General features: G+C 37.9%; 1 protein-coding gene across 4 annotated transcripts in view; it reads left to right on the top strand.

The window, feature by feature from the left end:
* hnf4g (hepatocyte nuclear factor 4, gamma) overlaps positions 1–14,564 on the top strand; it is a 162,048-nt gene that overhangs the window by 124,314 nt on the left and 23,170 nt on the right. For all 4 annotated transcript variants that reach the window (XM_039754410.1, XM_039754411.1, XM_039754413.1 and 1 more), the window contains one exon: positions 13,421–13,576. In XM_039754410.1, coding sequence (XP_039610344.1) covers positions 13,421–13,576 — 156 coding nt within the window. The remainder of the gene's footprint in view (positions 1–13,420; positions 13,577–14,564) is intronic.

The following is a 14,564-nucleotide window of genomic DNA, read 5'->3' as shown; positions in this document are numbered from 1 at the left end:
TTTGTCATGTCCCTCAAACCACTCCTGAACAATTTTTGCAATGTGGCAGGGCACATTATATCCTCCTGGAATACCACTGCAATGAAGGGGTGTGTGTGGACTGTAGGTATGTGTTACCTGTCTCAAAGTAACATCTACATGAATTCCAGAACCCAAAATTTACCGCCAGAACATTGCACAGAGCATCACATTGCCACAGCTGACTTGCCTTCTTCCCATAGTGCATCCTTCTGACATCACTTCCTCAGGTAAACAATGCACAGGCACCAAGCCATTCACATGATTTAAAAGAAAATGTGATTCATCAGATCAGGCCACCTTCTTCCATTGCTCTATTGTCCACTTCTGTTGCTCACATGTTCATTGTAGGCTCTTTTGGCAGTGCACAGGGGTCAGCATTGGCACTCTGACCAGTCTATCTACACATAGCCACATATACAGCAACCTGCGATGCACTGCATGTTCTGACACCTTTCTCTCATGGCCAGCATTAGATTTTTCAGCAATTTGCACCACAGTAGCTGTTTTGTGGGATCAGACCAGATGAACTAGGCTTCGCTCCCCGTGCATGTCTTTGAGTCTTGGGTGCCCATGATCCTTTCACTGGTTCATTGTTTGTCCTTTCTTGGACCACTTTTGGTAGGTACTAACCTCTGAATACCAGTAACACCCCACTAGAAATGCCAATTTGGAGATTGCCAAAGTCACTCAGATTCTTACACTTCCAATTTTTCTTGCTTCCAACACATCACCTGCAAGACTTGACCGTTCACTTGCTGCCTAATATATTCCACCCCATTGACATGTTCCCTTCTAATGTGATAATCAATGTTATTTACTTGACCAGTTAGTGGTTTTGATGTTGCTGATTATTTTTTCCTATAAGGTGTTTTAAAAAGTATTTAGTCAGTCATTTTTCTAATCTGCTTAGTCCTGAACAGGGTCATGGGGGTCTGTTGGAACCTATCCCAGCCAGCATAGGGCGAAAGGCAGGAACATCCCCTGGACAGTCCATCTCATGGTGAACACACACTCACACATCCACCCAAAGCACATAGTATGGCCAATTTAGGATCGCCAATTCACCTGACCTGCATGTCTATTTGAACTGTGGGAGGAAACTGACGCAGACACAGGAAGAAAATACAAACTCCACACAGGGAGGGCCCGGAACATGAACGCTGGTCTACTTACTGCGAGGCAGCAGCGCTACCAAAGTGCCACCGTACCGTCCTAAAGGTGATTCGTTTTCTGTCAAATTGGGTTATGAAATTGGGACCATGAGATAACTTTGTTTTTTTATGTAATGTAACATAAACCCACTTAATTCTAATTCAGGGTTGAGGAGGGCCAGAGCCTTTCCTGGCAACATCAGACACAAGGGGAAAACCAGCTCAGGATACGGCACCAGTTCATTGCTGTACCCACTTAGCCAATTTGGAACCAAAGATTAGCCTAAAATTCCCATCTTTTGTGATGTGGAGAAATGTTGGGGTACACGGGGGAAGACCACAGAGACAGAGAAGAATATGCAGTTGAAAAACAGACAACATCCAGTTTAGAGATTCAGACTCTGATTTGCGTAGAGTTATCACAAATACATTTTCACAGTGCAGTGCAGGGCCAGAGGGAGAAATCATCATAAATGTAAGATTAACTATGAGCTTTTTTTGACTACTGTGTCTTTTCTGAAAATACTCTCAAGTACTGTTTTTCCTAATAAATTCATTAATTTTCCATCCTCAGCTAACTTATCCAACTTGTTTGTCATACTTTTATCTAAATTACTTTATGATAAAGGTATTATAAAACTGCACTTATCGTTTGAGTCACTGATTCTTCACTACTCTACTAATAAGATTTTGCATGCACTCTGTACTTTCTAAATACAGTGTAAACACGTCTATCAGTAAAAAACGTTCTTGATGTACATATACTAAAAAAATCAAAGATTCAGTAATTGAATTATGTCCTAAGTATGGGATGAAGGCAATTTCTGCAAGAAGAAATCACATTGCATCGATGTGACACAATTTGTTACCCTCCGTAGTCAGGCAGCTTTCGGTGTTGTGTTTCACCCCTTTTTTCTTCCAGAAAACACACACAAAGTGCTCAGACTATTTCCAGTTTTTTCTTTTCAAAACATGTGATGGTGTATGCATACATCTTATGATGCTAGAGCTTGACACATCTTCAGTAGAGGACCTGGGATCCTTGGGAGTTCAACATCATCCTCCCTAACCCAGGCGGCCTAGCAAGGGCTGACGAGATCTCTGCTTGTGTCCAGCTGGTAAAAAACTACTTGCAGTGAGTCCAAGATTCTGTTCTGTTGAGCCATAGCCACTTGTTGCCCTCTCTGCTGCATTGATGACTCTTCCCTTTATCTGTCCTTCAATGTCTTAAAGGGTGAGGGCTCTGGCTATTGATTGCTGTGAAGCCCCTACATACACGTTTAGCAGACAAGCACCTTGTTGTCCATCCAGACTGCTTGTACTGAGTGGTTAGCTCTTTGTATTTGGAGAGTTTTCTTTCAAAGGCTTCTTCAAGGTGGTCCTCTCAAGGCACTGTCAGCTACTACTAGGATGGTGTGTTTTGTAGAGTTTGACCGTAGCAATAGATCTGGTCTGAAAGTAGGAATTGCATTGTGTTGTGGAAACATAAGTTGTCTTTAAACATACACAGCCATTTTCCAGTGTCAACCTGTGAGCAAGATTCTGGTAGGTCTTCTTGTGCTGGGAGGAAGCTTTTCTCCAGTTGTAATGAAGTTGGTCACAGTCATGGAAGGAGAAGATTATTTGGTTGCTTCTATTGCTGTGCTGTAGGTTTTTGCATTATTCTTGAAAACTTAATCATGGTGCCAGTGGTAGTGACCATCTGCCAGGGTTTTTGGGCAGATGTTGAGAATGTGCTTCAGGATTTCATGCTCTGATGGGACACAAAGATTACACTTCTGAAAATATATTCATCTGACACTGATTTGACCAAACTAGTCACAGCCACACTTTCACTCTAATTAAAAGTTAACCTGGACCTTATAAAAGCCAGTTATGCAATTCTACTGAACTCCTGTAAAACTAAAGAAACAATACTTATTTGCCATTTGTCATGACCTACATATCTCAACATGCAAAAATGCAAGGAATCCAAATTTACTGTAGTAAGTTAAGCAGAACTGAAATGAAAACATGATCTGATTATAAGAAAAAAGTCTGAAAAATGCACTGAATCAGAAATGAGGAAGTTTTACTCCATTAATTTATTGGTTAGGACTGCTATCACACGTTGCATAGCATATGGTCATGTTTTCTTCTAATAACAATTACAATATTTCTATAGCACGTTTAATATAAAGAGTGTTGCTCAAAAATATTACAATTACAAAAATAAATAAAAATTATAAATAGAAAAATCCGTGACGGAGGTGGCGGTAAATAAATTATATTTTAGCACAGGTAGTTCTTGAGTCTGCGGTGGGTTGGCACCCTGCCCGGGATTGGTTCCTGCCTTGTGCCTTGTGTTGGCTGGGATTGGCTCCAGCAGACCCCCGTGACCCTGTGTTCGGATTCAGCGGGTTGGATAATGGATGGATGGATAGTTCTGGAGTCTCTGATACTTACAGAGCTCCAATTCTGACGTATGTGGGAGGAGAGGAAAACAAAAAGCTCCATCCTTCTTAAGCCATGCAGAAAATATTAATATCAAGTGTCATAAACTCCACAAAGTTTGGGGCAGCCACCCATATATTTGTTTTGCTGGCTGCAAATTGATGATTAGTGATAGCACTGCTGTGCACAAAACTGAGTCCAAAACAAAACAGGAGGTCAAAGGGGTTGGGCTCGTGAGGGTCTTCAACCATAGGCTCGAGCCCGGACATGACATCACAGGGGCCAGAGCCAGCAAGGTCTTCTTCCATAGGCTCGGACCCGGACGTGACATCAAGAGGGCCAGGTGGAATCTCTCATGAATGGTCTGCAGGAAAGGGAGAAAAAGAGTCAGTGCACTCTGCCACATCCCGGTATGTCTCAGAACTGCCCTTACTCAAGCCCTTTATCTGCCTCCCATGCAAACGTGTGTGACACAAGGATTTCCAAGGCATTCTGCACTCATAAAACATTTACTTACTAAATGTTCTTGACGATTCACTTCCCTGTGACCCTGCCCTGGATAAGTGGGTTAAGAAAATGGATGGATAGATGTTCGGTTCTGCAGGTGTCATCACAGCAGGATTTACTTAATCTTTTCTAGAAATGAAAGGGGCTACATTGTATTTAGGCCAGGTGAAGTTAGTGCAGAGTGCTGCCACAAGAAACCAGAAAGGGAAAACAAAGATAAAATGACTAATTATTACATGAAAAATGAAAATTTGAACGAAAAGGACTCTCAACAGTTGTATTTTGTGAAAACAGCCATACATACCTCTTAGAACAAGTGTAAAGCTTAAAATATTTGATTATGCAGGGTTAGATTTATTACAATATCCTGCTTAAATACATATTTATTTGTTATATTTCCCTTTTTATTCAGTAATTATTTTGTTGTGTTAAGCTGTTTTTCTAATGTATAGTGCTTCTATCACAATAAAAAGTTAATTTAAAAATATCATAAAGCTGAATGACCACCTTTAATAATTATCAAACAGTTTACAGAGATAAGAAAAACATCACCTAATTATATGATAAAATGTGACGTTTATCAGAAAAAATAATATAGAATGGTATTCTAATCATTTCACAATAAAATTTACACAATTGTGTTGAATTGAATAAAAAATGACATATTCTTGCTCATTTATGGCTTATAATATAATTCCAACAAAACAAAGGAAAGTAGCTTGACTCATTTTAATCTTGTTCTTTGTTCATAGAAGGTCCCTCGTTAAAAATGTATCCCAATGATACTGGCTGTACAGGATGGCAGTAGTTTTGAAAGAAAATGGAATCAGGAGAAAAGGAAATGTATCAACTACTCAAGGACAACTTCCATGAGGTCCAGAATCTAAAAAACAAGCTCAGTGTACAAAATCAAAGTTGTGGTCTGAGAGCGTAGAAAGAAAACCAGGATATACACATAGACCAGAGCATAAACCGAAAGATGTGGTCAAAAAGACACAAAAGTGTTCATAACCAGGGATCAAAATGGTGCACAGAAATAATGCTAGAGATTTTTTATAAGCTGAATCCATAAACTTGGATAAACCAGGAAGTTCACGACGCTGAAGTTTTTTTACAGTCCCGATTGTGATGTCTGGCATTGCACACTCCTGACCGTCTGGCCAAACAATGACACCCCATCATCGAAACAAGTGTTTCAAACTGGTGTTGCCAGGAAACGTATTTTAATTATAATGATATTAAAGATGCGTCAGATCAAGCAACAAATGTGATCACAGGATTCCTTGATCTCTGAAACGGCTCAGATGAACTGTCAGCTACTTTTTGAGGTCAAGGTATAAAATAAAAAACAAATGGCAGTACAAATGTTCTGCATATCATATAATGTCTCATATTCCCAGTATAAGCATAAAATGATTTTATATGCAGGTATACAGTATATGCAAGCAAAATTAGTAAGTGAATATGCAAGTGTAGCACAAAAGTACCCATACATTTACACAAACAATTAAATCATAAATCACAATGACATAATAATTATTAAATATACTTGTCACATTACATTATGTGATTAACATAACATTTATCTCATTGTCATGCAAGTGATGTGCTGCCATAAATAAAGGACGTACATTAAGAAGGCTAACAGAATGTGAGGTTATATAGCGTCCTGATGTGTGGAGTACAAGTCCACAAAGGTTATACTTGAGCTTTATAACACACTGGTGAGGCCTCGCCTGGAGTCCTGTGGGTAGTTTTGGTCTCCAGGCTACACAAAGGACATAGCAGCACTAGAAAAGGTCCAGAGAAGAGCGATTAGGCTGATTCCAGGGCTACAGGGGTTAAATTATGAGGTAAGATTAAAAGAGCTGAGCCTTTTCAGTTTAAGTAGAAGAAGATTAAGAGGAGACATGACTGACACTTTTAAAATTATGAATGGAATTAGCAAAATAGATTGAGTCTGTTATTTTAAAATGATTTCATCAAGAACACTGGTACACAGTTGGAAACTTAAGGGTAAATTTCACCCAAACATTCAGAAGTTTTTATTTATACAGAGAACCATATACACTTGGAATAAGCTACCAAGTAGTGTGGTAGACAGTAAGACTTTAGAGACTTTCAAAGCTCAACTTGATGTTTTTTTAGAAGGATTAAGTGGAAAGGACTGGCGAGTTTTGTTGGGCCTGGCAAGCCTTAATGGGCAGATGGCCTGTTCTTGTCTAGATTGTTCTAATGTTTTAAATAAAGAATGAAGAAATTTGTCTGCTGCCACCCTGCAAAAAATGGAGCTCATTTGTGGAGATTGCACATGCGGAATATGAGGAGGTACAATTAACTGCCACTGCAAGAAGCAAGTTTTTATATCTTTTTATATCATTATCTGCCAGTCCTTATCTACACTTCCACTATTACAAGTACACCAAAATGTAATGAACTGCTCTATCATCTAAAAATGTGGCCAATAGTGTTTTGGAACCTTTTTGCTCCGATGCAATGTTTTTAAAATTTTATGCAGATATCATTTATTATGAATTGCAGAAGACATCCTATAATACAATCATCACTTGTTGAGATTTGAAGTGACTTGATGTAAGAGCTCAATAATATCGTCCTTCTTCAGTTATTTGTGATGTATAAAGAACTGACAACTGAGCATAAGGACAGTTTTATCATATTGGCTTTTGGTAAAGCCTTTTGAATTATCTTCAATTTTAACATAAGCAAATTATATACAGTATACTAGACACAAACAATGCAGAATGTAGGAGATACATTTGCCACTTTTTATAATGTCACCAAAAAAATTACTGAGGTGGAGGTGCCTATATTGAATTATATTTTCCATCTGTAATACGTTGCATTCAATATAAATGTATGTAAGCCTACATGTAAACTCCTTTTACCATTTATGTATTCCCTTTTAATTATTAGTTGCTGTCATAAACCTTATGGTAAACTCTATTGTTATTTTTCATTTAGATATTACAGAGCGGCCTATGGGTAATTTATTTTTTATCCCCTTTGTCACACACTATGAAGATCTATTACTTATCCTACTGATTTCTACTTGTACTTTAAAATTGTTCTGGATTGTGTGAAGTGTTCCCTTATATGTATCCTATTGCTTGTCAACTGTTTCAACACCTAACAGTTCATCCCAGTTTATTCCCATAAGGCTTTGTCACATCTGTTCGAAATTTACCTTTTCAAAATTAAATTTGATAGTTTTACTCTTTTTCCCTGATCTGCTCTGCCAAAACATTCTGAAACTCGTTATGATCACTGGATCCTAATAGTTCAATAATCCTTGGGTTCTAAATTCTGACTTGATTATTAAAGCATATCAAGTCAAGACAGGCTTCCCTTCTTGCTTCTGTTTTGATATACGGAGTTAAAAACAACCAGCAATTACTTCTCTAAATTCCCCCCTGTTCTAACCCACTGTTTGTTTGGTGTTCACAATTTATATTTGAGCTATTGCAGTGACCCTTTTCTTGCCTTTATTGATAATATCATCCTGCTTTCTTAATCATCTCTCTGCATGGCAAGATCTTTAAAGTACTCTTTGAGTCCTGTCTCTGGGCCTTTGGATTTCTGATTTATACAAGATATTCACACTAAGGTGGGGCTCTCATTTGTTGTAAGAAGCTTTACATATGAACACAGCCAAAACTTTGTGCTTTTCTTTTCAGCCATATTTTATGGAACCACCCAATTCATTTATATTATATACTTAGATACAAAGAGTATTGTGTATTTCTAAAATGTCATATTATTTTGGAGATATACATAAACACTGTTTTTTCTTATGTATATTATTTATAGTATTCAATTATGAAAATATTATACTCTAGATTTTTCTCAGCTTGTTGATAATTTCAGCATTGTTGCTTTTTATTATGAGGTTTTTGTACTTTTGTGAATATTCACTAATATTCTCTATCTCCATTTGTTAAACGTTATGAATGAGAACAGTTTTATCATATAATTTTGTTAAATAAGCTATCAACTGTCCTACAGATACACCTATCCAGTAGTTTAAAGGTCATCTAGCTTAAATGAAACATGTCCAAGTGGTATAGGCTTTTGAATTTAAGGCAGCATTTCTCAGCCTTTAAGTATTTGCGACCTGAGTTTTCATAACAGTTTTAATCACGCCCCCCTAACGTTGTTTTGAAAGGAGGCCACTATTACCAATTTGTTCTTTTTTAATTAATGATATATCATAGATGCATATTTTATTATACCTACTCAACTTTTATCAACATTTAACGTCGGACCTCGCTAAATCGAACTCAAAGGGACCCGAAAAAAAATTCAACTTACAGAGTTTACGAGTAAGGGAAAACAGCGTAATAGGTGCGGGTTAATCAAGGACATTATTTTTCCAGCTTAATTATTATACAGTATAACCGTTTATTATATTGTCATTTTATACGTATACATGTAGACTACATACCGGTACATCAGCGCTTCCCGATTGGGGGTGCCAGAATTCATCGAGGAAGAAAAATGAAAAACATTATTTGTACAAAATCTTAATTTATTTATCCATTACGCTGCTTGTTAAAACGGATGACTTCCGCTCTTACGCACACTTAGTGCTGCATGGGTATTATGAACTATCATATGATATCATATGAACTCATAATTTTTCATACTTCTATTCAAACCAAGGGGGTGCGAAATCAGCCTCGTCCGTCACAGGGGGTGTGAGGGCAAAATGAATCGGGAAGCGCTGCGGATAGTATGTACTATCGAACAGTGCAATGAAACAGGTTACCTTTAGAGAAAAAAGTCTGTTAACTTTGTTTGGCGTCGATGTGCCGATGCATCTCGCTCGACAATCTCCTCAATCTCGCCAATGGACTGAAACACATTTTCCTCAAGATCTGGTGCATTGAAAACGTCATCAGGACGTCAGCAGACCCCCATGACCCTGTGTTTGGATTCAGCGGGTTGGAAGATGGATGGATGGATGACTGCAATCTTCTTCTGGCACTTGTGCACTTTCGCCACATAGCCTATTAAACACAATTCCGTGTCTTTTCTTGAATTTGTCCAGCCAACCATTGCTGGCTTTAAATTCTGAATGTCCCAGCTCTTTAGCAAATTCTTCTCCTTTTGCTTGCAAAAGCTTCCCGTCAATAGGAATGTTCCTATTCCTCGGTTGCACAAACCACTTCAAAACGCATTGTTCAATGACGGGATACTCACATTCACTCATCCTCTTCTGATGGCCACATGATTTCTCACTGTACAGTTTCAAAATCTTTTCTTTTTCTTTCAGAAAAGTGGAGAGCGTACTTGTGGGAATGCCGAATTGCTTTGCAATTTCCGCTTTCTTCTTGTCACCCTTTTTGACGGCTCTGATGACGGTAACGTTTTCCGCGATTGACAACGTTTTAAGCTTACGCTTACCAATTGCCATTTTGGGGCCACATACCGTACGGGAGACTATGGAGAAGCACACACTATTCAAGGCTCCTCCCGACAAGAGACTGACAAAGATGAAGGGAAAATGGGTTAAAAACGTCTTTCTTGAGACAATTTGGAAATTCCAGACGCCACCCGGTTGGTTATGACTCATGGAGCACCGAAGGGACGCAGATTATTCCAACCACTCCCTTTAGTTTTCGGACATTTTTGGTCTCAAAATAGACGTCCTACCCTCAGAGAGTCACTTAATCCCTTGTGGAATGCATTAAGATAAGACTTTGCGTCCCTTTTCTTGGTTTTCTGGACCACATGTTCTGAAATGTAGCCTCAGAATAATAACCCAAAGGCCATAGAAAATTCGACTAACGGAGGTTGGGAGCTGAAAAGTTTTTGAGTTGAGGAGATCCAAATACATTGGTTTTATGGGAATTCGGCCAGGGACTAACGAGCAATTCGACATTGGGAGGTTTTTGACTTAGGGAAGGTCGACTTAGCGAGGTCCGACTATCTAATTCTATATTTTTTTTCTAGTATCAGAATGTAGTTTAAGTTAATTTGTTTTGGCTTCAATAGATGTATTTTTCATATTTTTGATTCTTGTTTTGTTTTTTTCACATCTTTGCACCCCCCCTTTTTGTTACTTCACGTCCCCCTAGGGGGTCCGCTCCACAGATTGTGAACCACTGATTTAAGGTGCTGAAGAAGTTGAAATGAGCTTCCATGAACCCAGATGTCTAGGAGAATTGCCACTGTCATGACTTTATCATGATTTTAGGAAGGAAAAAGCTAGCCTCTGTTGTATTAAGAATTTAAAGAGTTGTGTAATTGCTGTCTCTTACTACGCATCTATAAAATTGTAACTTACTTACACCCGAGTAGAATCTCCATTACAATGGTTTCAGCCTCCACAAGCTTGTTACTCCACTTTTCCTCCATGAAACATAACCCTAACCCTGCTTTTTTTAACTTCAAATGTTCTCTCCATACAGTACACAGATTTAATTGTGAGCAACCAAAAATGTGGTGAAAATATCTGGTGTGGGAGATGTGACTGGAAAAAAGCAGTTATCTAAAGTATACAAGTTTTATTATCCAAAGCAAAATCTAGAGGGCTAAACTGTTAGTAAAATCAAAACAAAAAATGACATGGGTTGGAACCACAATTATGAGAATATCACCAGAACAAAAAAAAAACAAAAAAAAACTATGAACTGAATTATGAAAGCTATGAGTCCTTAACCAGAATAACGTACACAATGAGCTCCTGTTTATGGTTTAAATCCGTAATCTTGGGCAAAGAGCTGAATTTTTCTGCTGGGTTTCATAGTGGAGCCTTCGTGATGGGATGTGTAGTGCTTCTTCAGAGGCATTCTGTAGCAACCGTCCACTGTGTTCTAGCAGTTTACCAACAAAGTAACCAAATGGGGGTGTGACAGACTTAAAATACCAATATCTTCCTCACAATAAAGAATTCATCCAAAACACACATATAGTCATGTTCATGAAAATAAAACTAAGAATATTCATAACAAATAAACAGAAAAAAATCTTTAAAAAAAAACGTTTTCCACAGAGATGTCTGAGTTTACTGATCCTTAACATCTGAATATGCATTCTGCTTGCTTTTTAGAAGTTTTAGAGCCATTTGGCTTTTCTCTACTTGACTAATTATTGCAATCAAAACACCTCTCACAAGCATCTTTGCCTGATAATAACACATTATGTTTTGTTCAAATACTTAATGCATAATACATAATATTTTTTTCTCACCATTTTAACAACAGCACAGACACTGCCATTTTCTTCGGCATCACTATTTGTTTAACGTTTCTGAGAGGGTTTGACAATCGCTTGATTGTGTGATATCACAACACTGACAGTTAAAACTATGACAGTGTAGAAACATCATCGTCTAAGTTTCTGGATGTAATCCTTACTAATGAGTCTAGTGCTCGATTTTCTTGCTGTTTGATCTTTGATTTTTTTTTGACTCCTATCCAAAGTTCTTTTGACTTTGATTTTTGGCTCTTTTTTGATTGTAATTTATGATCATTTTGACTTCTTGGTTATGACCTTGTTAGTATTTTTTCAAATTTTCTTTTGCTGGAGTGGTGGCTCTGAGGCTAGGGATCAGCATCGGCAATAGGAACTTTTTTCATCTGCTATTTTCTTGCCATTTTTCCACAAAGGCATAAAAGCACTGCTATGAATTAAACTAACATAAATTCGCCAGAAAATAAATCCATAATTCTAAGTGTTGTCGACCCAAATGACACTATACACTTCACTGTAAGTCTGATAACATGGTTATGTGCACAACAATTGTCCCTGTGCATACTGAACAAAGATTGCAAAAAACTTGGAAATGAAATAAATGTGGAGAAAGTGTATGATAAACTGTCAAGGGAAAACAAGAACAAACCTACCAGTGTATGAGCAAAATCCTGTAGTTTTTACTTTATCCATTTATCTGTCAGCGATATACATTTTGTATCTCTTTAAGTCTTTCAACAATCATTCCACTTAGAACAAGGTGTTTGTGTGGTAGTTTCAACTGTTTGATCATTCACTTGAACACCAACTGACACCTCTTGTTGAAAAGCACTTCCGAAGAGCACAGGAACATGTCTTAAGGCTGGGCCTGTCATTGCTGATGTCACTAAGATATCTAGCAGTACTACTAATAAAGGAATGATGAAGGAGTCAGGAATTACTGTTAAACGAATAAGGCAAAAAAGTAATAATAAAAGAAGATAAAAAATGTTTTGACTTGCGGGAACAAACAATTTTGGGCATCTTATGAGACTGTGTGATGGTCTTCTTAAGTTATTTTAGAAAGATCAGAGATATTAAGCTTAAAAAGATTTTGGATGGCTTTTTCCCACATAATACCTGGCTGCGGTAGATAGACAGTCAGTTCCAGAGAGTGAATACTGAACTGCATGTCTGCCTGAGGAGTTGCCAACCAGGATCCTGAGCTGTTTCGTTGTGTGCAACGTGCTGCACCAGTGCATGCTCCCCAACCTGAACCTGAACCTTATTCAAATTTGCTCATTTTTTAAACCATTATACTTTCATACTTGCCTTTTATGTAAAGTAACCTTTCAACAAATTGTTTATGTGGTCTTCACCATTCTTTCAATCCAATTGCCTAACTGCATAATCACAAAGCAGATCATTAACAACACACTGTATAATCAACCTTTATTGCTAGCTGTAATACCATCCTTAGGAAGGCACTTCAAAAACAATGATGTTCAGCACAGTTGGGAGCAGCAGAGATACATTTGAAAACTGAAACTCTGTCCGCATTTCTCTGGCCCAGAGTGAGAGTAGCCCCTGCCCTGAAAGTGATTCTGAGAAGGACCCTGGAAATACTTTTTGGCTGAGGTTCAATAGGGCCTTTGTGTCATACGTTATACAACTGGATGTGAAGGGTTTGGCAAGAGCACAGGCAACGGGAGTAAAACAGGCCAGAGTTGGTGAAAGAGGTAACAGGAGATTACAAGTGCGAGTATTTGGTACACTGTAGTACATTGTGGGTAAATGCCGCAGGCACCCCACCCTAATTATGCAGAGAGGCTTATGAGGACGCAGGTTATTTGTTTCTCCTTTCTTCATTTGTGTATTGTGTTTGCTCATTCTGTTTGTTATAAAATCAGTCTTTTTTGTACATATTTAATCCTAGATTGGGGACAAATCAAGACCACCCCCATCTGCCCATAAAGTAGAGCTATGCTATATTTCTGTATAATTGCAATTACTGACATGTATGTCATTTGCCTGCTAATACAAATATAAACTGAAAAACAAAAGCATCATCAGTGACGCAGCATGAGCTTAACATTCTATCATTTTCTTTACAGATCAGTGTGCCAAGCCCAGATGTATCCACAGATATTTCATCAAAGAAAATAGCCACTCTCAGTGATATCTGTGAATCTATGAAGCAGCAACTTTTGGTTTTAGTGGAATGGGCAAAATACATCCCAGCATTCTGTGAATTGCCCTTAGATGATCAGGTAATTATTCATTTTAAGGAATATCTTTTATATTATTATTTTATAGTATTACACAGCAGGCAGCACTAAATAAAAAAATGATTATTGAACAACTAACGTATATGTAAAAGTCCTCCCTAATTCCCCAACGGCTATAATTATTTAACAAATGCAATACAAATTACAAAGCAGTGAGCACAAAGTTCTTAATGATAAACACAATACAGTTCACAATAATGTCCACAAGCAGTCTGGTTGCAGAGATGACATGATGGTGAAACCAAATTGATATGCCAAGTGAACAGTTCCCTGAATGTTATGAAGGTTTTGTCCTACCATGTTCCAGTAGTTGCGTGAAGCTCTGTAGAAGCTGGTAAAGCTCTCGAGGCGAAGACGTTTACCAACCCAGATGAGTTCACAAAAACAAGGGGCGCAGGACAAGAACATAAATCCAGAAAGAAAGTGTAATCCAATCGGGGGTTTGTAATCAAGAGGTAGGATGTTGGGTGGAAACACAAAAGATGGAGAACTGACTTTTTCTTCCTAACTTCTTGTGGCACACCTTTAAAATTCTTACCACACCTTATTTCATCCAGTAAACCCAGCAGCAACACCCAAAAGTGAGCGATGGCAAAGTACTACCGGGGCTGCTGGGATTTGTAGTTAAATAGCACTGCTGTTGTACCCAGTTTTGCAGTCTTTGATTTGCATAGCTTATTACAATTTTTGATGTTTAAATCTGTTATGTCCGCTTATAAAATGTTCAGCTGGAGTCTGTTTAGTTTATATATTTAATACTAGGTAGTTTTGTTACCTCTGTAAAGTATTTGTGATGATGCATAATAGTGCTACATAGAATAAAATGTGATTCATTTATAGTGTATAGTGTCTTTCCATGGAACACACCTTCACAATGTCGTTTACAAAGCAAGGAGAGGCACTGTTCAAAGTTTAAGGGCAATACTGTGCTTTTATAAATTGCTTCAACCAATCAAATAATGATACTGAA

This window comes from Polypterus senegalus, chromosome 5, assembly GCF_016835505.1.
Source record: "Polypterus senegalus isolate Bchr_013 chromosome 5, ASM1683550v1, whole genome shotgun sequence".
NCBI classification, from domain to species: domain Eukaryota; kingdom Metazoa; phylum Chordata; class Cladistia; order Polypteriformes; family Polypteridae; genus Polypterus; species Polypterus senegalus.
This window is presented reverse-complemented; position numbering and strand designations above follow the sequence as displayed.